The 25,894-nt window shown below is 38.9% G+C and overlaps 4 protein-coding genes and 1 long non-coding RNA gene across 12 annotated transcripts; 2 read left to right on the top strand and 3 right to left on the bottom strand.

Moving 5' to 3' along the window:
- Positions 1–444: 444 nt before the first annotated feature.
- On the top strand, positions 445–11,754 carry LOC136219461 (uncharacterized). 8 transcript variants are annotated; one of them, XR_010684171.1, is made up of 7 exons: positions 445–591; positions 9,077–9,126; positions 9,238–9,331; positions 9,510–9,622; positions 10,276–10,335; positions 10,907–10,990; positions 11,490–11,754. It is a non-coding gene; the product is annotated as an uncharacterized lncRNA (long non-coding RNA). The 8 variants fall into 8 exon arrangements; XR_010684165.1 differs by having other exon boundaries at positions 9,260–9,331; positions 10,907–11,754; XR_010684167.1 differs by having other exon boundaries at positions 9,245–9,331; positions 10,907–11,754.
- LOC136219460 (short-chain dehydrogenase TIC 32, chloroplastic-like) lies at positions 840–3,473 on the bottom strand. The gene is made up of 8 exons (XM_066006872.1): positions 2,838–3,473; positions 2,400–2,631; positions 2,144–2,223; positions 1,872–2,025; positions 1,654–1,732; positions 1,422–1,503; positions 1,309–1,355; positions 840–1,237 (listed from the first exon to the last, which is right to left on the bottom strand). The coding sequence occupies exons 1-8, from the start codon at positions 2,941–2,943 to the stop codon at positions 1,073–1,075; spliced, it is 945 nt and encodes a 314-aa protein (XP_065862944.1). The 5' UTR covers positions 2,944–3,473; the 3' UTR covers positions 840–1,072.
- Positions 6,401–8,209, bottom strand: LOC136219458 (short-chain dehydrogenase TIC 32, chloroplastic-like). The gene is made up of 7 exons (XM_066006871.1): positions 8,045–8,209; positions 7,726–7,957; positions 7,395–7,628; positions 7,245–7,323; positions 7,089–7,170; positions 6,959–7,005; positions 6,401–6,887 (listed from the first exon to the last, which is right to left on the bottom strand). Exons 1-7 carry the CDS (start codon positions 8,148–8,150, stop codon positions 6,723–6,725), a joined length of 945 nt encoding a protein of 314 aa, XP_065862943.1. The 5' UTR covers positions 8,151–8,209; the 3' UTR covers positions 6,401–6,722.
- Positions 11,755–14,326: 2,572 nt separating the features above from the next.
- On the top strand, positions 14,327–15,708 carry LOC136216513 (uncharacterized). Its single transcript, XM_066003047.1, has 3 exons — positions 14,327–14,667; positions 14,756–14,935; positions 15,036–15,708. The coding sequence occupies exons 1-3, from the start codon at positions 14,404–14,406 to the stop codon at positions 15,372–15,374; spliced, it is 783 nt and encodes a 260-aa protein (XP_065859119.1). The 5' UTR covers positions 14,327–14,403; the 3' UTR covers positions 15,375–15,708.
- A 7,404-nt stretch (positions 15,709–23,112) lies between these two features.
- Positions 23,113–24,526, bottom strand: LOC136216477 (uncharacterized). The gene is made up of 2 exons (XM_066002988.1): positions 23,996–24,526; positions 23,113–23,428 (listed from the first exon to the last, which is right to left on the bottom strand). Exons 1-2 carry the CDS (start codon positions 24,443–24,445, stop codon positions 23,339–23,341), a joined length of 540 nt encoding a protein of 179 aa, XP_065859060.1. The 5' UTR covers positions 24,446–24,526; the 3' UTR covers positions 23,113–23,338.
- Between the last annotated feature and the right edge of the window lie 1,368 nt (positions 24,527–25,894).

Here is a 25,894-nt window from a genome sequence, read left to right as displayed (position 1 = left end):
TAGCTTCGCAGACTTCGCATATGCTAACTAAAATCATCAACTAAACCAAACATTAGCTTCGCACACTTCGCAGGGTTCGCATTATGCTAACTAAAATCATCAACTAAACCAAACATTAGCTTCGCAGACTTCGCAGGGTTCGCATTATGCTAACCTGGGTTCGCATTATGCTAACCTGGGTTCGCATTATGCTAACCTCTGCTAAGTCAGACGGGAGGAAGACATACGCGCGTAAATATTGAGGGTATTATGAGAAAGTCATACAAAATCAATCTAGATATGTAGTAGGTTAAGTAAATGGGTTAAATATGTAAATGGGTTAAATGGACCTCTCATTTGACCCATTTTTGTAATTAATCCTTATTTTATTTCAGTTTAGTCTATTTATGGTTCTTTGATTTTAATCGTTGAAGTAATTGATTTTTATTCGTATATTTAATGGAAGAGAAGGCATTAGTGCAGAAAAGTTAGGAATCACGATCTCCTGGGTATTGCGAGACTACTGCTTGAAAACGAGAAGGGAGGAGCAAAGCGCGATTACAAAGAATCTCAATTGTTGGTTGCACGATGCAAAGCCGTCGATTTCGATATGTGAGTTTCTTGTTTCAGACGAATTTTTAATTTTATTTAAAAACAAAAACTTAAATGATGATGTGTTTCTATTTCAGAATTAAAGTGCTGTGTGATACTGCTTAATTTAATTATGATTATTTTGATCTCAAGATTAGTCCTCTCCACCAAATCATCATATTGTTCTGCTTTAAACTTGTGTATTGTCTATGCTTCATATGATTGCTTAATATTTTCACAATTTAATGCGGAGATCAAGTAGTTCAGTATAACATTGTTACTACTAGATACATTTATTAATTACCTTATGAATTTCTGATCAGAATCATACACAAGTTAAATAAGGAGACGACAGTGTCTATCATTAAATGAACATTTCTGCTCGATGTGTTCACTTAAGAGGCTATCCTTTCGAAAAATCATCCTTTATAACTATAATAAGTTCCGTCGACTGAATGGTGCTCAAGCCCTCTCACGACTCCTTAAATCTGTCCCCGCTTAGCTAGTTGGGATTGGTCAATTTGAAGCTGAAATCCCATAGTTTGGTCCCCAATTCTGCATCCGTAGCAAGGGAACTTGGTTTTGATAGGTTACTGTCTGCAAAATACTGGCCACTTATCCCCTTAACCTGTGGATGCAATGCTACATAACATGTAGTTGCTGCTCCCTGCCGCCATTAATCAACTCATCAACAGAAAATATTCGGAAACTTGTTTGAGTTAATGTGGCGGCACATACCTGATGGTGGTTCTTTACGACAAATTTACCCAATATAGACACAAAGCCTGCATCAATCAAGCCAAAGATATTTAGAATCAACAACATAATCCAAGGGAGTTAAAAATTACCACCTAGAATACTGTGATGGCGTGTAATATTTGTCACAATTGCTCCAGGATGAAGTGAATTAGCAGTTATATTCACTCCATCTTCCTGTTCAGGAAGACAAAACTAAGTTACAAATGTTAATAAAAACATCTACATACATATCAACCATCCAAGGAACAACCAAACTTTGGAATATGCAAACAGCAAATCTGAAGCTAATAGAAGTAGTGATTGTTGAGCTGTATACGTGCATACCTTGAGGCGTCTTGCGAGCTCATTAGCATGCAAAATGTTAGCCAGCTTTGACTGTGCATAAGCAAAATATTTGTTATATCTGTAAAATCACAAGGCCATGTTAAGAAAGCACTAAGAATTGCTATGCACTATGCATTTGAGGTTATACAAGCACACATTTGTATTCAGTAGATTAGATTACATAAATATGACTCACTAGAAGTTGAGCAGAAAGTTACCCTGTTTGGTCATTGATTTTATCAAAACGAATTCCTTCACGATATCCATAGTGGTGACTATCTGATGATACAATAACAATTCTCCCCTCTTGATTGCTTTCTCGTGCTGTGTTTTTCATGGTCTCCAGCAAAAGGTCCGTCAGCAGAAAATGTCCTATTAGATTATGGAATTCCATAAGAGTTTCCCTCCACGTATATAAATGTAGAAAAGCTTGAGAACAACACTTGCGGGCAGTCAGTCAGTTGCAGCCTCAACTTCATGGAGCACTCACCTAGATGGTTTGTCGCAAATTGTATTTCTATATTGTCTTGAGAAAGCATGAAAGGAGACATCGCGACGCCTGCATTGTTACTTGGTTTGGAACAAAGAAAAATGAGTCCATTTCTCACAAATCAATTTCAAAAGACTTCTAAATAGGATGCACATTAGACAAGATCAACAAGAAAGCATTAATATGATCACAACAACATGATGAACATGAACATATGCAAGGCGGATAATGTAACTTATCAAGTTCAGTTTCTTACATAAGAATATTTAGTGGAAGACCGGATGAAATATATTGAGATGCAAATTTCCTAATGGACGCCATTGAGCTGAGATCTAACTGCATAACTTCAAGTTTGGCAGAAGGGTTTTCTTTGAGTATTGTTTGTTTGATTTTTGTAGCAGCTTCTACATTTCTTACTGCCATTACAACATACACACCTCTCATTGCAAGAACTCTTGCTGTCTCCACTCCAATCCCACTTGATGCTCCTGAATTTAGGATTCACAATAACAATTAGATTCAATTGAAGTAATAAATGTTGAGAATGACTCGAATTCTAAAGAAATTTATTCCAGGTGTGGAACAATTGTATTAGAATAAAAGAGTTTTGAGTTTGGACACTAAAAGACATCAGTTTTGGGAAACATACAGATGAGAAGAAACTCAGCATGATGAAAAATGAACAAAAGCAGACCTGTAACTATGGCAGTGAGGGCAGTTCCATCAATCCCTTGAGTAACTTGTTCAGCAGTGGAGATTGCTGAAAACCCTGATGGTCCTTTCCACCCAAAAATCCACATTTTTATGATTCTGATTTCGAAATTCTTAATAAAAATCTATCAAATATGATATGAAAAATAAGTCAATTTCAAAAGACTTCAAAATCAGGAGATTTGTGGTCTCATTGTTTCACAATAAATACTGAGGCACTGGTTGGTGTTGTTGGTAGTTGGCATTCAATCCAGGGCCGGCAGCATTTTAAAGAGAACTAAACTTTTTTTCTTTTTTCTTGTTATGAAATTAATTTTAATCGTACTAAGAATTTAACAACAGTATGATTGTCTACCAATAAAAATACTTACAATTCGAGTAAGTAGAGAATTGAACAACAAACATGAAATAGCATGTGAAGAAAAAAAATTCAATTTTAGTTATTGAGGTTTAAAATTGCGGGAAACATTAGGCTTAAGATTCTATTGTGTTGTACATAAAGTCTAAATCAGCTATCCACAAAAACCATATGATTAAGGTTTAACTAAAGTATTAGAAATCGGATCTGACATCGAACTAGTTGATAAAGGGTTTATGGGTCAATGAGTTCAACCGGTTGACTCAGATTGGTTGAACCGGATGACATAAAACAACAACAACAACAATAACAAAGCCTTAGTCCTGAAATGATTTGGGATCGGCTAACATGAACCGTCAGACGAAACGGTGAAATCAAGTCGTGTCCGCGACATAAATTCTCTCCCTCCACTGTGTCCTACCCACTACCATATTGAGCTCCAAGTTGGAATTCATTCTTGCGAATTTTAGTGCTGAGAATTGCTGTTCGTGGGGTATGGTTGTGTGAAATATGTGGCTGAATAGAAACAATGGTTGACTCATTCGCTTAATGATATCATTTTTAATGAATCAACCATTGTTTCTATTCAGCCACATATTCCATACAACCATACTGATAATGGAGTGACATACTAATCCTCCAGATTTCATCGTTCAAGCCCTGTATTATGATTCTATTTAATGCATGACCTTTTTTTTCTAAATAAATAAATAAATTATAAATTGTATATAAATAATTATAATTATAATAAATAATGATAAATTACTGGATTAAAAATTAAATTAACTGAACCGAATGCAACTCAACAAACCTGAAATTACTCAAACCGAAGGCTTAGGTCGTGTCTTTTGTGCCAGGTTTTTGTATTTCATTAACGAGCCTAAGTGGTCTCTCTCCTCTACGAATCAACCGAGGCTCCCACCAGAGCCGGATTACGTGATAGTCCGCTGGAATCCGTCGCCGCCGTATTGGGTAAAGGTTAATACAGATGGTGCAGCGGACGGAGCGCCTGGAGTTGCCGGCGCTGGAGGCATTTTTAGAAATAGTCGAGGTTTTGTCATGGGTTGCTTCGCCTTTAAAATCCCTGAGTCATATGCACATATCGCGGAGTTAATGGCAATCATATTTGTAATTGAAACTGCTTGGGAAAGGGGTTGGCATAGCTTGTGGATTGAATCGGACTCGAGCTATGCAGTAAAAATGTTAACTGACAAATCTTCGGAGGTTCCATGGAAGATTAGGCAAGATTGGCTTGGTTGTTTATCCCGTTACTCGGCTATGCGCTGTCGCATCACTCATATTTTCAGAGAAGGTAATCAAGCAGCTGATCGGCTTGCCTGTTTTGGCAAATCTTCAATTACGCTTAATTGGTGGTCTTCTGCTCCACATTTTTGTCAATCTTTTGTTTTTGACGACCTTTGTAATGTTGCATACATTCGTTTTCTTTAATTTTCTCTCCCATTGTAATCTTTTCCTTTATTTTAATAATATTACGGGTTATCTAAGTGTGTTAGGAGTGCCAACCTAGTTGGGACATATGATATCTTATTCGGTCCCAATCTTTACTTAAAAAAAATTAAGTTAAAAAAGACACAACCTAAGCCTTTGACATTTTCTAGTGGAACAGATATATTTATATTTAATTACATAAAGCCTTATTTTACATTTAATTATCTGTCCGGAATTTTAAGTCCCGGCAGGTGTGTTGTCTAGCATATGCATGCAGAGACAAAATCCCTCTCCATTCATTGTTTGGGACTTAAAAGTCCCGGCTTAAGTCTCCATAGGTTAATAAGTAATTTTTGTGTCCGGAAGTTATAATCTCGGATACAGGTGTTTTTATAATGTATCTCTGGATTTTACTTAAGTTCTCTCTTTATGCCATGCTCATTTTAGTATGTCCTAGCACATCTAGTTCTCTCCGGCACTGTTTAAAACGAAGGCCGTCTTAACTGTCTAGGTTCTGTCTAGATGTTCGAAATCGAGAATCTGCCTTGATTTTTTTCAATTAGTTCTTCTAGGCATTTTTTAGTCGCTTGGGCTCCACCTAGGCCGCCTAGACGCCGCCTAGACCGCCTAGACTGCTTAGACACCGCCTAATCGACGATGAAGAAAATCATTTAATATTGTTAATTTATTTTTTTTTCTTTATTATAATTTACAGTAAAACCTCTATAAATTAATAATGTTGGGACCATGGTGCCAGCATAGCTGGGATGTCCGCCGATTACCCTTCCTCGCTAACCAATCTTTAATCAAAAAAATAATGTTGGGACCATGAAATTTTATTAATTTAGAGAGATATTAATTAATCGATAAATTAATAATTATTAATTTATAGAGTGATTTTAAATTTTTTAAAAATAAATTTTAAATTATTAATTGTTTCAAACATTGCAAAATTCGTACATGGGATGAATATGTCACAACGAATTTAGAGGAAGCAATCACGGAAGAAGACATTCATGAACTTGAGGGAATGATTGGTCAGCTTAGTTACCGCAATCAAATGAATGTCAATCAAATATTGGATTATCTAGGTGAAAACAATGAATACTCACAAGTCCAAAGTTTAGAAAAAATTGTATCAAGCTGTTATGCAAAATTCAATTGAGGATGAAGCTGAAGATGATTTGGTACCTTTAAAACCAGTCACAAGAAAGAAAGGAAACAATTATAGCATCATCCACTCTTTACAATTTTTTGATAAAATTTGACAAGGATAAACCGAAACTTTTGAATGCACTGGGAATAGTTAGAGATGAAATTCAACTAGATTTAAATTTCAAGAAAAAACAAAATACTATAGATTCATATTTTGCTAAATTATCCCAAATATGTATATCTATATATATTTCGCATATGTATTTGAGAAATTATTAATTTATAGAGGTAATAATACAATGTATTTATAAGGGGTTGTTCTAGAAAATTATTATCTTATTAATTTATTAAAATTGATCATTTTTTGAACTGGCCCAAGTCGGGACCAGAAGAAATTATTATTTTAAAGAGTTTATTAATTTATCGAGTATTAATTTATAGAGGTTTTACTGTACTTTTGAGTTGTTTCCATGATATTGTTGTTAAAATGTTGATATTTGCACATTTTTAAAAACATATGTTCCAAATATACGTATTTTTCTATATTAAATAATTTTATAATAGTTTTTCAATAGTATAATACATATTTTAATTGAATTTATATAATAATTTGTTGATTAATAAATAAAAAATACAAAAATACAAATCCGATTAATCCCCGACTAATCGCCGATTAATTCTCGAGGACCCTGTCCGCCTAACTAGCGCCTGCCAAATCATTTTGTTCTGCTTTAAACCTGTGTATCGTCTATACTATACTATACTTCATATGTTTGCTTAAGATTTTCACAATTTATTAATGTGGAGATCAACTGATCAGAATCATACACAAGTTTTAAATGGAGTTTTCCATTCTTATTAGGTTATAAATGAAGTTGTCCTTTTCTTAAATCCGTCCCTGCTTAGCTAGTTGGGATTGGTCATTGTAAAACTGAAATCCCATAGTTTGGTTCCCAATTCTGCATCTCTAGCAAGAGAACTTGGTTTTGATAGGTTACTGTCTGCAAAATACCGGCCACTTATCCCCTTAACCTGTGGATGCAATGCTACATAACATGTAGTTGCTGCTCCCTGCCACCATTAATCAACTCATCAACACAAAATATTCCGAAACTTGTTTGAGTTAATGTCGCGGCACATACCTGCTTTTGGTTCTTTACAACAAATTTACCCAATATAGCCGCAGAGCCTGCATCAATCAAGCCAAAGATATTTAGAATCAACGACATAATTAATCCAAGATAGTTAAATTCACTGAGATCAAATTACCACCTAGAATACAATGATGGCGTGTAATATTTGTCCCAATTGCACCAGGATGAAGTGAATTAGCAGTTATATTCACTCCATCTTCCTGTTCAGAAAGACAAAACTAAGTTGCAACTGTTAATAAAAACATCTGCATATCAACCAAACTAAGTTACGTACCTTGAGGCGTCTTGCGAGCTCATTAGCATGCAAAATGTTAGCCAACTTTGACTGTCCATAAGCAATATATTTGCTATATCTGCAAAACATCACAAGGCCAAGTTAAGCATTACATAGATATGATTGACGAGAAGTTAAGCAGAAAGTTACCCTGATTGGTCATTGATTTTATCAAAACGAATTCCTTCACGATATCCATGGCGGTGAGCTTCTGATGATACATTTACAATTCTCCCCTCTTGATTGCTTTCTCGGGCTGTGTTTTTCATGGTCTCCAGCAAAAGGTCCGTCAGCAGAAAATGTCCTAGATGGTTTGTCGCGAATTGTATTTCTATATTGTCTTGAGAAAGCGTGAAAGGAGACATCGCGACACCTGCATTGTTACTTGGTTTGGAATAAAAAAAGAATAAGTCCATTTCTCACAAATCACATTAGACTTATGATCACAACAACAAGAGTTATTATCAGTTGAGTTTCTTACATAAGAATATTTAGGGGACGACCGGATGCAATATATTGAGATGCAAACTTCCTAACGGATGCCATTGAGCTGAGATCTAACTGCATAATTTCAACTTTAGCAGAAGGTTTTTTTTTTAGTATTGTTTGTTTGATTTTTGTAGCAGCTTGTACATTTCTTACTGCCATTACAACATAGACACCTCTCATTGCAAGAACTCTTGCTGTCTCCACTCCAATCCCACTTGATGCTCCTGAATTTAGGATTCACAAAATAACAATTAGATTCTATTGAAGTAATAAATATTGAGAATGAACAATGAAACGAATGTCAAGCAGACCTGTGACTATGGCAGTGAGGGAAGTTCCATCAATCCCTTGAGTAACTTGTTCAGCAGTGGAGATTGCTGAAAACCCAGATGGTCCTTTCCACCCAAAAATCCACATTTCTATGATTCTGATTTCGGAATTCTTAATGAAAGCTCTACCAAATATGATATGAAAAATAAGCCAATTTCAGAAGACTTAAATATCAGGAGATTTGGTCACAATAAATACTGAGGTGGTTGATGTTGTTGGAAGTTGGCATTCAATCCAGGGACGGCAGCATTTTAAAGAGAACTGAACTTTTTTCAGTTTTCTTGTTATGAAATTAATTTTATCGTACTCAGAATTTAACAACAGTACGATTGTCTACCAATATAAAGTACAATTCGAGTAAGTAGAGAGTTGAACAACAGACATGAAATGAAATAGCACGTGGAAAAAAAAAATCATTTTTAGCTATTGAGGTTTAAAATTACACTATTTGACAAACATTATGATTGTATTGTTTCATACGGTAAGGTTAAATTAGCTCCCTGTAAAAATCATATGATTAAGTTTTACTCAAGGTTTTAGAAACTGGACCAGATATCGAACCTATTGACAAAGGGTTCAGGGGGTCAATGATCTGTCATGTAGTATGTGATTTTGAGTTTTTCTGTTTTGAGCTTGTATGATCTGCATATATACTCCTGGGTTAAGCTTCAGCCGTAATTAATGTTTCTTTGGAATCTTATGTTGAATATAAATTGTTATTTTCCTTTTTTACATTTTGTTCCATGCTTAGCAAAGAACATTTTTCCTCCTTTCCTTTCCTGGGAAAAGATAAAGGAGATGTTAATACATGTAATTAATTTGTTAGCATTGTGTGATTTTTTGCCTTATTAAGGTTGTTTTTGTTAATCGAGTATGCCTTTTGTTAGTTGAAGCTAAGTAAACCAGCTCGTCTCACTAGATTTACTGGACGGGGAACATTCTTACTCACTTTTACCCTATAAAGAATTGAAAATTTCACAAACAATTATCTAACTTGTTTTGCATTTGTTTAGGAGCACCTTAAACAAAGTGACCTTTTACTTGAATTCCACTTTCACCTGAGGTACACTGAAATCATGCCATCTCTGCTTAATCTATGTTCTCCATAGAGTGTTGTACATATTTGCTCTTTCTGTTTTTACCAAACCTTAGTGTTGCCTTTTCTGTTGATCAGTCTGTAGTCTGAATTTGTTTAGGATCGAGCTGCAGAGATAGAATCCACCTTTGATTTGGAGATTAAATCCGCTTTGATCTGATCGGAGGAAGAGGTAATTAATGACCACATTTGACTCAAGTCTATTTAAAGGAATTTTATTGTAGAAGATATTCCAATAGGTCCTTGGATTTTAGAAATTTTGCATATCATTGATGGGAAAGTATTTCTTTGTGATTGATTTCTCAATATTTTGCAACAGCCTAAAATTCTTGTTAAAATTCTTGTTTCAGGTTGTGAGGTGTTTGGAAGATAATGACATGAGATTGTTCATGTGAATGGCAAAGTTGATCCTAAGTCTGACATTGCTGTGATCAACTTAGAACTCTTCTCAGATTTGGACCAGGTATACTACAGACTTCTTCGGCATATAAAATAATGGTAATAACAGAAATGTTAGTCTTTGGTATGCGGTTGATTCAACAATCAGTAATGTCCTTATCTCTCTTTTTATTCTGATGTTGGTCATTTGATAAATTTTTGGCAGTTTTAATGTTGGATGACTTAAGATTTTAAAAGAATATAATTGAGGTCAAGTTGTCAATAGTAGTACATATTAAAAATCGAACTGACCATTTGAATAATTAATGCAGAAAGAAATAAGGTTTAATTATTACCAAAGTTTTTATATTCCTAGAAATATTGTCAACTTAGTGTTCCTTGAAGATGTGACTTGGAACCTCGATGAGGTTCAAAGGAAAGTCCTCGAAGAAATCTTATCTTGCAATGCTCATGTTGAGTATTTGCAAACACATGGCCTTAATGGTCTTACTGACCGTGACTCTTTAACGAAAAAGGATGCCTGTAATTACCTATGAGGATATTCAACCTCATATTGATCGTATTGCCAATGGTGATACCTCTCCCATCCTTTGCTCTAACCCCATTTATGAGTTCTTGACAGGGTTTGTTCATTGGGTTCTCTCAAAGTTTCTATTTTTTTTTTTGTTGGGTTGATTTTTTGAATGTTTTGGCTAAATGAGTTTTGATTTAATGCAGCTCTGGGACCTCTAGTGATGGAAAGTTGATGCCAACAATTGAAGAAGAGCTAGGAGGAAGGTCACAGCTTATAACTTATAGCTTATTGATGCCTGTAATGAATCAGTTTGTTCCAGGTCTTGAAAAAGGGAAAGGAATGTACTTTTTGTTCATTAAATCTGAAGCTAAAACACCTGGTGGACTTGTGGCTAGACCTGTTCTTACTAGCTATTATAAGAGCAATCAATTTAAGAATATATGGTGATAACAGTGATCATATGTTGGTAGGGGGAGGGCAAGCCTTGGCGTAACGTTGTCGTGTGACCAAGAGGTCACGGGTTCGAGTCTTAGGAGCGGCCTCTTGCCAAATAAATTGGTAGGGGAAGGCTTGCCCTTAGTACACCCTTGTGGTGGGACCCCTCCCCGGACCCTCGCTCAGCGGGGACACGTAGTGCGACCAGGCCGTCTTTTTTTTTTTTAACAGTGATGATATGTTGATTCTAATTTAAATTTGGATTGGAAGGTTGATAAGTTAGATTTTCTTGCTTGCATTGGAGCTTTTTCCGGAGTCTTATTCGCCTACCATCAAAACATTGGATATCATATCGCTGTTTCACAACCAGTTTGCCTGAGTATTCCCTTTGTGTGCCAGGTACAATGTAGCTGTTGCAGCCGAGGCTCCAGTAGTTAAGAGAGTCGGCATTACCTGAAGCATCAGAGCCATGAACTTTCTCAGGTGAAATTAAAATTCCATGCTTTTCTAAAGTAATAGGGATAGCCCTTTGTTTCCTCCACAATTTCTCCAAATTTGTTGTTGAATATATCACTAGAGGTACCTAAATAGTTGAATACCATATTAATCATTTTAGTTCCGGTGATAATTTGTTCCCTCTTTCGTCAATTACCAACTTTTTGGTACTTGTGATAACTATGCCGATGGATAGTATTAATGGTGCAACAGTTCAGGCTATGGTTTGACCGCACTGCCGATTTCGCTGTTTCAAATTTATTCCGTTTTATGTCTCTATTTTTCATATGCTTCCACTTTTGGCTATGAATTGCATACTTACCGGGAAAAAATTTATATAACACTGGCTACGAGGTATATTGTTCATTTACTTGTTGTTCAACAATATAATAGATGCATTTCTTTTGTCAACCCATATTCATTAAGGGATTATTTGGGTGGTCGCATCCTCATATCTAACGACAGCTTTAGTTTTTGCATTTTGCAGATTAATATGATTTGGATCAATGAGGTACAAAATCAAATATTTGCTCAACTAATATTTGTTGCTCTAATTGATTAGTTACAGGTCCAGGGTCCACTTCTTTGAGTGTAGGAGCATTATCTGAAAATGGACCTTTAAAAGAAAATGGGAAAATTCTGTACCTTTTAGAGTATTTTTAATTTTGATATTTGTTAGCTATAATATAAGCGTATGAAATCTTTCGTATAAGTGAAAAAATAATTATATAGTATTAATGATCAGGAATTTAACGGCGTCTGTAAAATTTAAAATATGGTAGCTAAAACGTTACTGGCAGAATTACACGGATTCTGCAGTCAGTAACATCCATTATAAGTGTTTTTGAATATTGACGGTTAAAACTGTGGGTAGTTGAGCGTCGCTATTAAAAATCTTACCCCAACGTCCTAAAAAACCGCAACAGTAGCATTAACAACACTTTTGCGACAGTTTTGAAAACTTTTGTAAAGGCGGTTAAAACCGTCGCTAAAGGATTTTTTTTTGTAGTGTTAACATTTTAAATTAAACAATATCAACTAATATTTTTATAACAATTACATCATTTAATATTTTCAGCACTTATAATATTTATCACTTAAAATTCAATACATATGTTTTCAACACTTATTACACAAAAAGAGAAAAAAAACTCTTCGTGATATGTGGTGGGGGTAGAAAGAAAAAGAGAAAGAAAAACCACAACGGAAGAATGGGATTTAGGGAAAGTAAACTATATTTTGTTTTAATTTTTATTTAATTTTTTTCACTCCATTTCTTTGTGTTTAGCTTAATACTGTTGTAAACTTTCTTTTAATTAGAGTCTAACTTAGTAAATTGATAAAATAAATGTGAAATTTTATGTAATTCTTTTAAATATAAACCAGAGTAAAACAGGTTCATCGGATTGTTCCCAATACGCCAGTTTTTCCCGGTTCCAATGGGGTATTGACCATTAAATAGTATAACCAGACCAAAAATATGGTCAATTCTCGATCGAACCGGTCTGGTTTCCAAAACTATGGGTTTACCTTAACTCTATTACGTCAAAATATTTTTTGTTCTTCAAGTATACACAAGTATATATAAAGAAATACATTTTCTTTTGTTTTGAAGGAGTATAGAGATAATATACCGTTAGCTTCATTGCAACCTTCAAATAAAATTGATAACTTGCTGGATCCGCTTTGATATTCTTTGCCGGAGTTACCTGCAAAACAAAACCGGAGACAGGATCTCCGAGAAAACTCTCCGACGATCAAGTCAGTTTTTGTAAAAATGAGTCTATAATTTAGCAATAGCTTTGTGGGAAAAAATGTGAACGTACCTCCCCCCTTATTCTTAAGGCCTTTTATAGATGTTTTTTGGGTAACCGCCGAGGGCGGTTACTCCTTAGTGGGCCACGTTCCGAGGGCGGTTACCCCTTTTTAGGCCATGTCCCTTTCGTGGTTTTCATGGCAACGAACGTGGTTCTGAGTGGGAGTCTTGACGCTCCGTTTAGGAATTCGGGGCGGTTTACTCGCTGCGCCCGCTTCCTTCATTCGGGTCCCGTCCAATCTTAGCCCATGGGGCTTTAATATGGACTGGGCTTGCGAAATGAATATAACCCGTTTTGGGCTTCGCGGGTTATCACATGCCTCCCCCTTGGTCTAGCAAGAGCCCTTTTAGGGTCTTTTTATAGGGGACGCTTCGTCTTTGTCCGATTATTTCAAAGTTTTGAATTTGTGCATTTCCCCTCTTTCGTTTTCTCCGGCGTCGACCTTTTAATTTCGTTACTTCTTTTCCGGCGTTGACCTCTTAATCCCGTCACTTCACTGTGTTGTCTTTTTCATGTAAGTTTTTCTTTTCACATTTGTTCCTTGTTCGGCTTTTTGCTTCTGTTTTCCTTTTATCGATCATGTCAGACCTCGACTTCGCGCCGTTTGACGACGATTATGTCCGCGAGGTCTCTAACGAGGTCGAAGAGATGGTTGAGGAAGCTTCAACCAGCTCTCCTGGGTGTAATTCTCATCCTGCCGACTTCCTTCATCTGGCGAATACAACCGACGAGGGTTTAGGTTTTGACCCCAAAAAGTTGATTCCGCCACCTGTCCCAACCCCTCGTTTGTTACCAAAGAAGGACATGTCGGGAAGTCTGGTTTGTCAAGAGACAATCGATGATTTGCGGGAGCATTATCCCTGGCTCCGAGGTCTCGAGACTATCATTCCTGGGGAGGATAGGGGACCGGGCGATTTTCCAAAGGGGTACTTCACTATTTTCGTGGCCCAGATTATCTGCGGCTTCACTTATCCGCTGGCGGATGAGATTGCTTCCGTCCTAGGCGGTTACGGAATCGCGCCCGGGCAATTGCATCCTAACGGCTGGGCCGATTTGACTCTGGACAAATTCTTGGCGGATTGTTTGGAGGTTCCCTTTTCGCCCAAAATCTTCTCCAAGCTCCACCATTTCAAAAGCTCGGCTGGGTATTTCACTTTCATCCGTCAGAGCGGATACTATGGTTTTGACGAGAAGCTGAATAAGATCCGCGAGTGGGATCGATCTTACTTTTTTTATCAAGTTTAATGAGGAAAACCTGAACTTCCTTCGTTGCTGGAGCCGACCCAACGTAAAGAGTTTGAACTTCGGGTATCCCAACAAGGAAGAATCCGCCGTTATCAAGTTCCTGAAGAGCACTCCTCCTTTTGTATGGACATACGATCAGGCCTTTCATATGCTAAGGAGCCGAGTAGCGATTGCGTACCGCGAGGGGGATCGCGTTGTCTATATTCCTTATCGCGTTTTTGTGCAAGGTACTTTTTATTTCCAAGTTGATGGTTTCTTTTAACCCTTTGCAGGGGTGATCCTTTATCTCAAATCGCTGCAGATCGGGAGGCTAAAGCCCTGGCGAGAAGAAAGAAGCGGATGATGGAAACCGCTTCCGTTGTAGGGGCGGATCCTTCTGGAGGGACGATTCCTTCTATTGGGGCGGCTTCCCCGGTTAGGGCTTCCGCTTCACAAGGTCCCGCTTCTGCCTCCGAGGATCTTCCTTTAACCAGGAAGCGGAAGATAAGTGCGGATACAGAGTCTTCTCGTTCTAAAAAGAAGAACACTTCTGTGTCCCTTACTGTTGGCGGCGCACCTGTATCCGCCTCGTCTAAAGGAAAGAGCAGTACCCCCATTCACGAGGTATCTTGATCTACTCCCTCTCGTATTGCTACTTTTTCCTCATGAGCTATCTGCCGTTCTCTTGATATTTTTCTTTATGCTTTTGCAGCCAATCCCCGATATTAGCGGATGGTGGACTAGGACTTTCGGCCTGGCCGTGAACTTCTCTTGCAAGGATATTGTATCTTCCATATGCAATGTCCTTGGGCGACTTCCCTCTGCCTCCCGTGTGCGCGAGCAAGTACCGCTCCATACTGCTGTGGAAGGGATCGAGAAGCGTTCTGTAGAGGTATATTATTGCTTTGTCCTTCGCTTTCAAATATCTTGTGTTCATTGTAACCGCATATTTCTATTCGCCCATTTTTATTTGTGAGACGTGTTATATGCAGATTATCAATTTCGCTGAGGGCATTCTCCGAAGGGATGCAGAGCGAGCCAAGGAGTTGGAAAGTCTTGGTACGGAATTGGCGACTCAGAAGTCGCTTTATGATGATGTCCAAGGGAAGGTGAAGGTCTTAGAGGGCACCTGTCAGAAGGCCGTGGGCGAGAAGGAGGAGGCCCTTAAATCCCTTCAGGCCAAGTCCGATGAACTGCAAAAAGCCCTCGACGACCTAGCTGCTTTCAAGGAGGCCCAAAAGAAGAGGGTTGAGGAGATTTTGGCTGAAGATGGCGCCCGCATCTACTGGTATGGGGAGCGGATTCATGCCGCTTATGAGCACGGGCATTAGGGTCTAGTACTTAACCGCCCCAAAGTTCCCATCCCTGAAAAGGATTTAACTGGGGAGTGGGATAAGCTGGAAGCCGAGGATGCTGATATGGATGAGGTATTCTTCTTAGATTGGAAGAGTCTTCAGGATCCTCCGATTAGCTGCGAGATCCCTATTCAGCCCGCGGAAGGAGAGACACCCCAAGCCGTTTCTCAACCTGTGCAAGAGGTACCTCTTGCCGAAGAGGTTACTGAAGCGGTTACCGATTCAAGGGTTGAGGATTCGCTTGAAGTAGATCCTCCTACCGGAGGAGATGAGGGAGTCGCCGCAGTCCAGGAGGGCATTAGGGGCGAAGGAGAGGAAGCTGTAGCATAGCTTAACTTATATTTGGACTTTTGTATGTAAAAACCATGTAACAAACCGCTCTGATATATATATTTTCTTTCGGTTGTTGCTTTTCATATGTGTGTGATTGTCACTTTTTTGCCCTTTATATGTGCCCTTTGTCCTTTTGCCGACTCCATATTTGTGTTTCTTCATAGCTAGGGTGGCCAGACCCTTTTTTGCAATTTTGAGTACTCGTTTATTCGCTTAATTTTATGCCTTAACTTATAATTCTTCTTTCGAAAATAATCATAAGTTTTGATCATAAGGTTTTGCGAGTGATGCGTAATCATGCATCCGCCTTTCTTTAACAGGCAACACATTTATGTGTTTTTGATTTTAACCCTAAGGTTTTTTACGAGTGATGCGTAATCAAGCATCCGCCTTTCTTTAACAGGCAACACATTTATGTGTTTTTGATTTTAACCCTAAGGTTTTTTGCGAGTGATGCGTAATCATGCATCCGCCTTTCTTTAAGAGGCAACACATTTATGTGTTTTTGTAAAGAATCCGCATTTTGTTGTAACATACTGAGTGAATGTAATAACTTTTATTGATGACGAGAAAAATTTTATTACATATGTACACCAATTGTGCGGGATCGAAGCCTCATTAAAACCTTTTATCAGAAAACCCAGTGGGAAAAACTCATAAAAGGAAAAAGAGTACTCGTCATTTCCTCGAACTACTCGGCCTTTCTATATAGGCGTAGATTCTCTAGATTCCAGGTGCGCGGGAGCTTCTTTCCACTCATTTCTTCTATTTCGAAAGTGGCCGGTCCCATCTTCTTGGATACTTTGTATGGCCCGATCCAGTTGACGCCTAGCTTGCCTTTGCCATCTCTAGACTGTATTTTATCTGCTTTTTTCAAGACCAAGTCGTTTTCGTTGATCATTACTTTTCGCACTCTTCTGTCATGGTATTTCTTGATTCTATTGCGGTACATTGCCATTCGGATGTAAGCTTTTTCTCTTCGTTCCTCCACAGAATCCAAAGCATCTCTGATGTTGATAGGATTTTGTGTGTCGCAATAATAAATTATCCGATCTGTGGGCGACTTGATTTCAACAGGTAGGACTGCTTCGGCTCCATAAACTAGCGAGAAAGGTGTTTCGCCTGTTGCTGCCTTTACAGAGGTTCTGTATGCCCACAACATATGGGGTATCTCATCCGCCCAACCTGTTTTTTTGTCACCTAGCCGCTTCTTGATGCCTTGAACCATGGCCCTGTTGGTAACCTCCGTCATACCATTTGATTGGGGATGGTTTAGAGAAGAAAAATGATTCTTGATTCCCATGCTTTCGCAGTATGTTTTGAACTTGGCACAGTTGAACTGGGTGCCATTGTCGGTTATAAGCTTCTGCGGGATCCCAAATCGCATGATAATGTTCTCTCGTAAGAACTCGATCATTCGCTCAGGTGTTTGTGCGGTTACTGCCTCCGCTTCTACCCATTTGCTGAAGTGGTCCACTGCGACTATCAAATACTTCCTTTTCTTTGTTGTTTCTGGGAATGGACCTACTATATCAATTCCCCATGTTGCGAATGGCCACGCCGTCATTATAGTGATTTGTTCAGCTCCGGGAACATGCTTTTCATTCGCATGGATTTGACAGTTGTGACATTCTGCAACCATCTTCTGGGAATCTTCCACCACCTCGGGCCAGTAGTATCCCATCAGTTTGACCTTTCTTGCCAATGCCGCCGAAGCTTCGTGCGCGCCACAAATTCCTTCGTGTAGTTCTCGCAGCACATAGTCTCCTTCATTGCGACTAACGCATTTCAACCATGGACATGTGTACGATTTCCGATACAAAGTTCCATCCCGTATTGAGTATCGTGCCGACTGCCCAATTATTTTTCTGGCTAAGCTCTTATCAACCGGCAAATCTCCCTGCTCCAGATATTGACGGATTGGCATCCACCAATCTTCATCGTCTTCCAGTTCCTCGATGATCATAATCTGATCAACCTCGAATGCTGGTGCCGATTTTATTTCCAAGCTGCATGCTTTTTGACTCCATGGTTCTCTACTTGCCGCTGCTTTTGCCAATTCGTCAGCTTTTGCATTTTGGCCTCGTGGAACATGCACCATCTCCAAAATGACTCCCTTGTGCGTTAACTCTTGTGTCAATCGGCTGACCACCTGATGGTATTTTACTAGCTCCTCCTGTTTCACCAGATAATTTTTTGTGATCTGGTTTATTATGAGTTTGGAATCGCTGTAGATTACCACTCTTTCTGGGGTGAGTTCATTGAGCAACCTCAATCCACATATCATAGCCTCATATTCTGCGGCATTATTGGTAGTTTTGAAAGTTAATTTTGCTGCATAGTACAGGCGGATAACCTCCGGACCTTTGATGACGATTCCTAGCCTAGCTCCGTCTGCAGATAAGGCCCCATCTGTGTACATGCTCCACTCTTCTTTTTGTGCCTTTGGACATTCATCATCATCCCAGGTGAATTCGTTCACGAAGTCGGCGAGCACTTGGCTCTTTAGCGCTGGTCTTCCTTCATAGCGGATATCGAATTCGCCCAGGCGAATTGACCATTCCATCAACCGGCCGGATGCGTCAGGTTTCTGCAGTACCTTTCGCATTGGGATGCCAGTTCTCACAATGACAGTATGCGCCTGAAAATATGGTTTCAATCTAGTCGCCGTGGTTATCACCGCGAGGGCCATTTTGTCCAACTTCGAATACCGGAGTTCTGCGTCCTTCAAGACTTTGCTCACGTAGTATACTGGATATTGTTGCCCTTCTTCTTCTCGCACCATCACAGTGCATATCGCCATGCTGGTGACGGATACATAAAGAAACAGATCTTCTCCGTCTTCCGGCCTGCTCATTAAGGGCGGATAACATAGTAATCGCTTTATCCCCTCAAATGCTTCTTGACAATCCGGCGTCCATTCAAAGGACTTGGATTTTTTGATGGCATTGTAGAAAGGTAGACATCGCCTAGCTGAGCATAATATGAATCGCCCTAATGCCACCAACCGCCCGTTCAGTCTCTGTACTTCCCTTATGTTCCTTGGCGTCTTCATCTCCATTACTGCTTTAACCTTCTCAGGATTCGCCCCAACCCCTTTGCCGCTAACAATGAAACCCAGGAACTTTCCCGCTCTTGCTCCGAATGTGCATTTCTCTGGGTTCAATTTGAGGCCATATTTGATCAACACTTCTAGGATTTCTTTGATATCCCGCGGGTGGTCTTGCATTTTCTTGCTTTTGATGATCATGTCATCAACATAGATCGAGAAGTTCTCGCCGGATTTGTCTGAAAATATCTTGTTCATCATCCTCTGGTATGTTGCTCCCGCATTTTTCAATCCAAAGGGCATCACCTTGAAGCAATAAGTCGCCTGGTGAGTTATGAATGATGTTTTGATTTCATCCGCCTTCTCCATGGGTATCTGATGGTAACTGGATTTCACGTCGGTGAATGATAAAGCTTCATATCCTGCAGTTCCATCTACCAATATATCAATGTTAGGAAGTGGATACATATCTTTCGGACATGCCTTATTCAAGTCGTTGAAGTCGACGCACATTCTGTACGTTCCATTCGGCTTTTTGACTAGCACCACATTGGCTAGCCATTCCGGATAGGTGACTTCTCGAATCGCATCCGACCTTAGCAAGTCCGCCACTGCTTTTTCAATCGCCTTTTGCCGCTCAGGAGCATGTCCCCTCTTCTTTTGCCGCACTGGGGTTGCCCCTTTGTCTACATTCAATCGATGGGTTGCTACGTCTGGGCTTATTCCTTTTAACACTTCATTTGGGGCGGCAAATGCCGACTCACATTGGATCAATACCTCGGTAATGGCCTTCTTTGTTTCTTCTGAGAGTCCAGCCGCTATTCGCACGTTCTTGTCATTCGAGATGGCGAATAGTTCCGTTTCTCCCAATGCTTCCGCCGGCAGCTTCTCTTCGACTTTATCCTCCTCTTCCGGTTTTGGTTCAAGTGATAATGTATAGGCCTGTTGAGATACAAGTTGATCACCTTCAACTATGACTCGCCCTTGGTGTGTTGGCAAATGTAACGTTAAATGCTTCATTGAGATGAGCGACTCCGTCTCCGACAGGAATGGCCGTCCCAGAATTATGTTGTAGGCCAGTGGGAGATCAACAATTGCGAATTCTAAATCACCTCGCCATTTTAGATTCTTATCGCCCATTTCTGCCTCCAACACCACCTGCCCACTTGTTTGGGAGGATTGACCCCTAAAACCAGTTACATCCATGAAGGTGTGTTCCACCCGCTCGTCATTGATTCCCAACTTGTTGAATGCTGTCCGGGTAATGACGTTGCAAGAACTGCCTGTGTCGATAAGGACCCGCTTGACGTCCCATCCTTCAATGGCCATCGTGATCACCAGGGCATCCGCATGTGGCTCCGTGATTCTCGCAAATGAGTAATTGAGGGCATCCCCCCTATGTGTGTTGCTCTTTCGCCGTTCACGGCGAGTTCTTTTTGTTGGAGGCTCGTAGATTCCGCCTGCTATCACGTTTATCACCCCTTTCTTCTGCTTCTTTTCTGGCCGTGTTTCTCCCTCATGCGGGAGCGTTGTTTTCTCATCAGCTGTTTCTTTTCTTACAAATTGACTCAGCTTGCCTCTCTCGATCAGTTTTTCTATTTCCTTCTTCAGTTCGTAGCAATCATCTGTGTCATGGCCATTCAACCTGTGGAACCTGCAATACTTCCTGGGATAGCGCCCCAAACTGGTTCGGCCTTTCACCTCGGGGAACCGCACATCCTTCTTCAAGGGGCTCTTTTCGATCCAAAGTAACACCTCTTGGCGAGTCGTGTTTAGTGGTGTGTGATATCCTCCACCTTGAAAGGGACGATCGCCTCTTCGAACAAAATTACTTTTGGACTGGGTCTGACGCCAACTGTCCGAAGTGGTTCTAGCGGCATCTCTTTCTCGCCGAGTTTGGGCCCTATGTTCCCTGTTGACATCATCCACTTCCATGAATTCCTTTGCTATCTTCATGAGCTCGGCTACAGTGCGTGGTTTGTTACGGATGATTTCTTCCCGCATGCTCCAATCTGTGGTTCCATCCGCCATGATGTTGCGAATACTCACGATATCTGGGTTCTGCAATCGCACCAGGATATCGTTAAAGGCGACAACAAATTCCCTTAGGGGATTATAGTTTCTCTGTTTGATCTCCTTCAGCTGCCTATCTGTCACATCTGCCGCTTTACAGCCCACGAACTTCGCACAGAAATCCCGACTATATTGTTGCCAATTGTGAATAGATTCTGCCGGTAAAGATCGAAACCAATCAGATGCCGCACCGCCCAAAGTTGTCGAGAATAACCTGCAAATTATGCTTTCACTTGCCCCTGCAACATCCATTAACTCTCTGTAGTTCCTGACATGAGCCTCAGGGTCAGAATTTGGATCCCCATAGTATTTTGGTATGGCAGGTGCTTTGATTCTGTGATCTGGAATGAATTCCCGCAACGAAGGGGCAAAAGGTGAATCGCTCTGGACCTCTGCTCTCGGCCGAGGTGAGTACCCCATTCGCTCCATCATGCTCCATAATTGATCTTCTAAGTCAATATCGGGTACTCACCGGACCTCTTCCATCCGCTGCTGGTGAATTCTGGATGGCATCCACTCGCCCATCGGTGTTGAGACGGGTGCCTGTTGGTGGACCAATCGCCGTCCCGTTATAGGATCAAAGTTCCATGTGTGCTCACGCCCAGACATAGTTGTGTTAGGCGTCATCAATTCTGAACGTCTGTGAGGAAAAGGGTCCAGTTGTTGTAGCGGAAGAGTGCCTTGCATTCCTGGCAACGGTTGGGATGGCTGCCAGGTTGGAGGTGTCGTCGTAATGAGATCTGGGTGCGAGTAGTTGCTCGGGTGACTGTGTGGATTCGTGCGACTATTCTAGCCCACTTGATTTGGCACCTGAGATGGCTGCGGAAGGACAGGTATGACAGGAATAGTCGGTGATTGTGTTGAGATAACCACAGGTTCCTGAGGGGCAAGCGCCATGGCGGTATCGCGTTCGGCGAGGGCGGTTAATAAATTAATCATTCGATCGCCAGCCGCCTGGCTCATATTCGAAGCCAAGACCTGTCCTGCCATCTGCACGAAATCGCTATTGGACATCTCCATTTCATTTTGCACCTGCACTTCCAATAAGGGACCCAATTGTCCCGAGGGGCCTGACGAGCTAGGCACCACAGGCTGAGTACCTGCAGGCTGCGAATTTGCAATCCGTGAACCTCGTGAGTTCATGCTAGTGGATCTGGTCGTAACACCGGTCGTTCGTGATGGTTCTGACATGTTCTTCGTGTACCTTTAACCAAGTGTTGGTAAAAAAGGTCCACGTTCACCGCACCAATGATAACTTGCTGGATCCGCTTTGATATTCTTTGCCGGAGTTACCTGCAAAACAAAACCGGAGACAGGATCTCCGGGAAAACTCTCCGACGATCAAGTCAGTTTTTGTAAAAATGAGTCTATAATTTAGCAATAGCTTTGTGGGAAAAAATGTGAACGTACCTCCCCCCTTATTCTTAAGGCCTTTTATAGGTGTTTTTTGGGTAACTGCCGAGGGCGGTTACTCCTTAGTGGGCCACGTTCCGAGGGCCCATACTCCTTTTTAGGCCATCTCCCTTTCGTGGCTTTCATGGCAACGAACGTGGTTCTGAGTGGGAGTCTTGACGCTCCGTTTAGGAATTCGGGGCGGTTTACTCGCTGCGCCGCTTCCTTCATTCGGGTCCCGTCCAATCTTAGCCCATGGGGCTTTAATATGGGCTGGGCTTGCGAAATGAATATAACCCGTTTTGGGCTTCGCGGGTTATAAAAAATAGATAATATGCAGAAATACCTCTAACATTGATAAATACGTCTAAAATAGTGTGATTTTATCCTTAATAATGGCAACCAATAGCAATTTTACCTTAATGTTGGTAAGTTGGGCCGATTTCATACATCATTATAAAATACAAAAAAATTATTTCTTATTTTGCACTAATTGCATACTACTAGTTAGTTTTAAAAAATCACATTTTTTTTGTGATTTAATAATAAAATTGGAGATTAATATTTTTAAGTTTAATAAAATATTTAGATTTTCTTTTGTCAAAATCGTACAAAATACAATATAGTTTTTTTTTTTAATTTTAATTTGTTTCATATCTATATTCATATGTTTGTAATTTGTTACTAATGAATAATAAAATTAGGTATATGTAAAGTAAAGATATCAAGCTTCGTGGTTGAGACACAATTGGATGAATTATTTTTCAAATTTATAAAATTTGTTAACGTTAGAAATAAAATTGCTCTTAACAATCAACGTTAAAGGTAAAATTGTATTATTTTAAACGTTAAGTATTCACCTAACCATCAACATAGAAATGAAAAATATTCACCTCTCAATTCTAATCTCTTAACTCTCGACACACTAAAATAACCTAAAAAATGCCTATAAAACCCGAAACCATCCTCGAATCCGTGTCAATTGCCACATATCTATATCCTTTACCCAAGCTAATCGAAGAACAAAATAGTATTCCAAAATATAAATCTTACAAGGTACAATATTGAATAATTAACCACAAACATATATGATTTACATTTGGGTACATAAGCTGACAACATCAGATGTAGTACTAATGCCGAAATCTGCAAGCGCAACTACATCTGAAGCTCCACCTTTCCTCTGCAAAATTTACATTCAATCAATAATAATCCATAACGTCGCATTTAAAACAGTAGCAATTTTACTTTTAATGTTTAAAATCGTGTAATTTTATTATAACATTAACAAATTAAATCAATTTTAGATGCAGTGGCGGAGCTATGATTTGAGGTTTGAGGAGGCTACTTTTAGTTGTGTAGTTTGTCGGTAATTTTTTATTGCGTAGTTTGTGGTAATTTTTTAAAGTCCAAAGGAGGTTCCAAGGGTTTGAACCCATAACTTTTTACAATAAAATAAGTCTCTTAACCAACTCAACCATCTCAACATACTATTATAACACTACAAACGCGCATTAATATACTATAATTACTGAACATATTTTAGTCAAGGGTGGAGCTGGCGGAGCCCTCCCGAGCCCTGGACTGGCTCCGCCCCTGTTTAAACATTATAAAATTCTAATATTTTGTTTCTTATTCGCAACAGTGGATTCTCAAGATGTTAGAGATAAAATTATTCATTATTGTCAACGATTAAAATATTTTTGCACTTTATAAAATAAAATAAAACCTCCAATAGATAATTAATTACCTGATTTTTGTTTCTGATAGCGTGAAGCAAGGTGTAATTATCGAGAAACACAGAATGCTGATGATGAATTCTACTGCCATAACAATCACAACACAAATCATAAGTATTACCAGAAACGTTATTAAAGCAGTGAACACATGTGAAATACGTTCCATCTAAAAACACTTTGCATCCGTCGCAAAAATAAACTCTTTCGGTAGTGTACAAGTATTGAACTGTGATGAACTCTTCGAAATCTAACGTCCCGTCTTCATCTTTGTCCAGCTTCTTAAAGAATTGAGTAGAAGAAATTGATTTGAACTTCTTCTTAACGTATTGCTCATACTCTTCGAAACTGATCTTTCCGTCTCCATCTTTATCGAGTGTTTTGAAAAGATCAGTCGCTGATTGCTTCTGCTTGTCTGATAAATTTGCATAATAAGCTCTTGCTATCTTTGTTATCTCCTCCATGGAATTTGGGAATTACTCTTTTGATCAATCCTATGATGTCTATGTGCTTGCCACAAAATAAAGATTATTACATGGAAGAGTATAATAATATGTTTTAGTTACATGGAAGTTTCCTTAATTATTTTTTAATTTTATTCTACATTCAAATGCTAATTAAGTGAAAATTAATAACATTATCTTAATTAAGATAGATTTGCGTACAAACTGGGACAACTAATTAATTAAAATCAATGCCGGCCGGTTCAAATTCAATTGTCATTTTCTCCATCTTTGACTTCAATCTAAGAGGTCCAGTTGTTTCTGTAACCTTTGGGCTATGGTATAAAAAAATATTTGCGTAAAAAATGGCAATATGTAGACTGAATAATTTACAACCATCCGCGCTTTTTTATAGGTGGTCAACAGAGTAGAAGGCTTGAGAAAGTTATGATCTTAAAGAATGTAATGAGAGCGGAATTAACTGAATGCTAAATTGGAAATGAAGAGAAAATCATTATGCTTTTATAAAATGTATTTCAAATACATATAGGCGTGCTTTAAAGCTCATAAGTTTGATTCGAATCAAAGTAAAAAATATCTGAATGATGTTGGGCCAAGCTATTATAATTGGTAGCAGAATCTGATTCTCAACATGTTGGTTCGGGAATGAACCAAGTAGAAATTGATGGGTCTATCACGACTTATTCTAGAGTGAGGGACACTAAAATAGAAAGGTTGAGCAAGAAGTGACCATGCTGAATCGCACATCAGAAATGGAGAAAAAGTTGTGCTTTATTAGTAAAATATGATTCTAATGCATACAGAGCTTTTTAAAATAAAAAGTTTTAGTAGGGAGAGGATCCATACAAACTATATATAAGAAAAACAAATTGATGTTAAATATGGAAAACTTAAATTAAATAAACTTTATTTATTCGAACTCATTTACACACAAATTGACTACACACTCATTTATGAACACATATTTTTGTGGGTTACAATGACTAACTAGAAATATTGAAGATGACCTAGAAATAGTAAATTCAAGATTATATATTCTAGAATGGGTTAAGGTGTAAAAATACTCCTAACGTTTTGGGCCGGAGCAATTTTACCTCTAACGTTGGAAGCCAGGAGCAATTTTACCCCTAACGTTGATAAATTGGACCAATTTCAGACACTATTATAAAACACAGATATTTTAGTTTCTTATTCTGCATCAATTGTATAACAATTCGTTTTAAAAAGAAAAAGATTTCATATTTTTTATAATTTAATAATAGAATTGGAGATTAATATTTATAAATTCGGTGAATTTTTTGAATTTTTTTTGTCTAGTTCATACAAAAAGACAGTATATTTTTTTTTATTTTTTTTCACATGCCAATATGTGCTTGCGATCTGTTACTGATAAAATGACGCACAAGTGAAATGTAAATGACAAAATTCATGATCGAGAAGACAGTTTGA

This window comes from Euphorbia lathyris, chromosome 2, assembly GCF_963576675.1.
Source record: "Euphorbia lathyris chromosome 2, ddEupLath1.1, whole genome shotgun sequence".
In the NCBI taxonomy this organism is placed as follows: Eukaryota; Viridiplantae; Streptophyta; class Magnoliopsida; order Malpighiales; family Euphorbiaceae; genus Euphorbia; species Euphorbia lathyris.
Note: the sequence above shows the minus strand (reverse complement) of the source record. Positions and strands in the feature narration are given on the sequence as shown.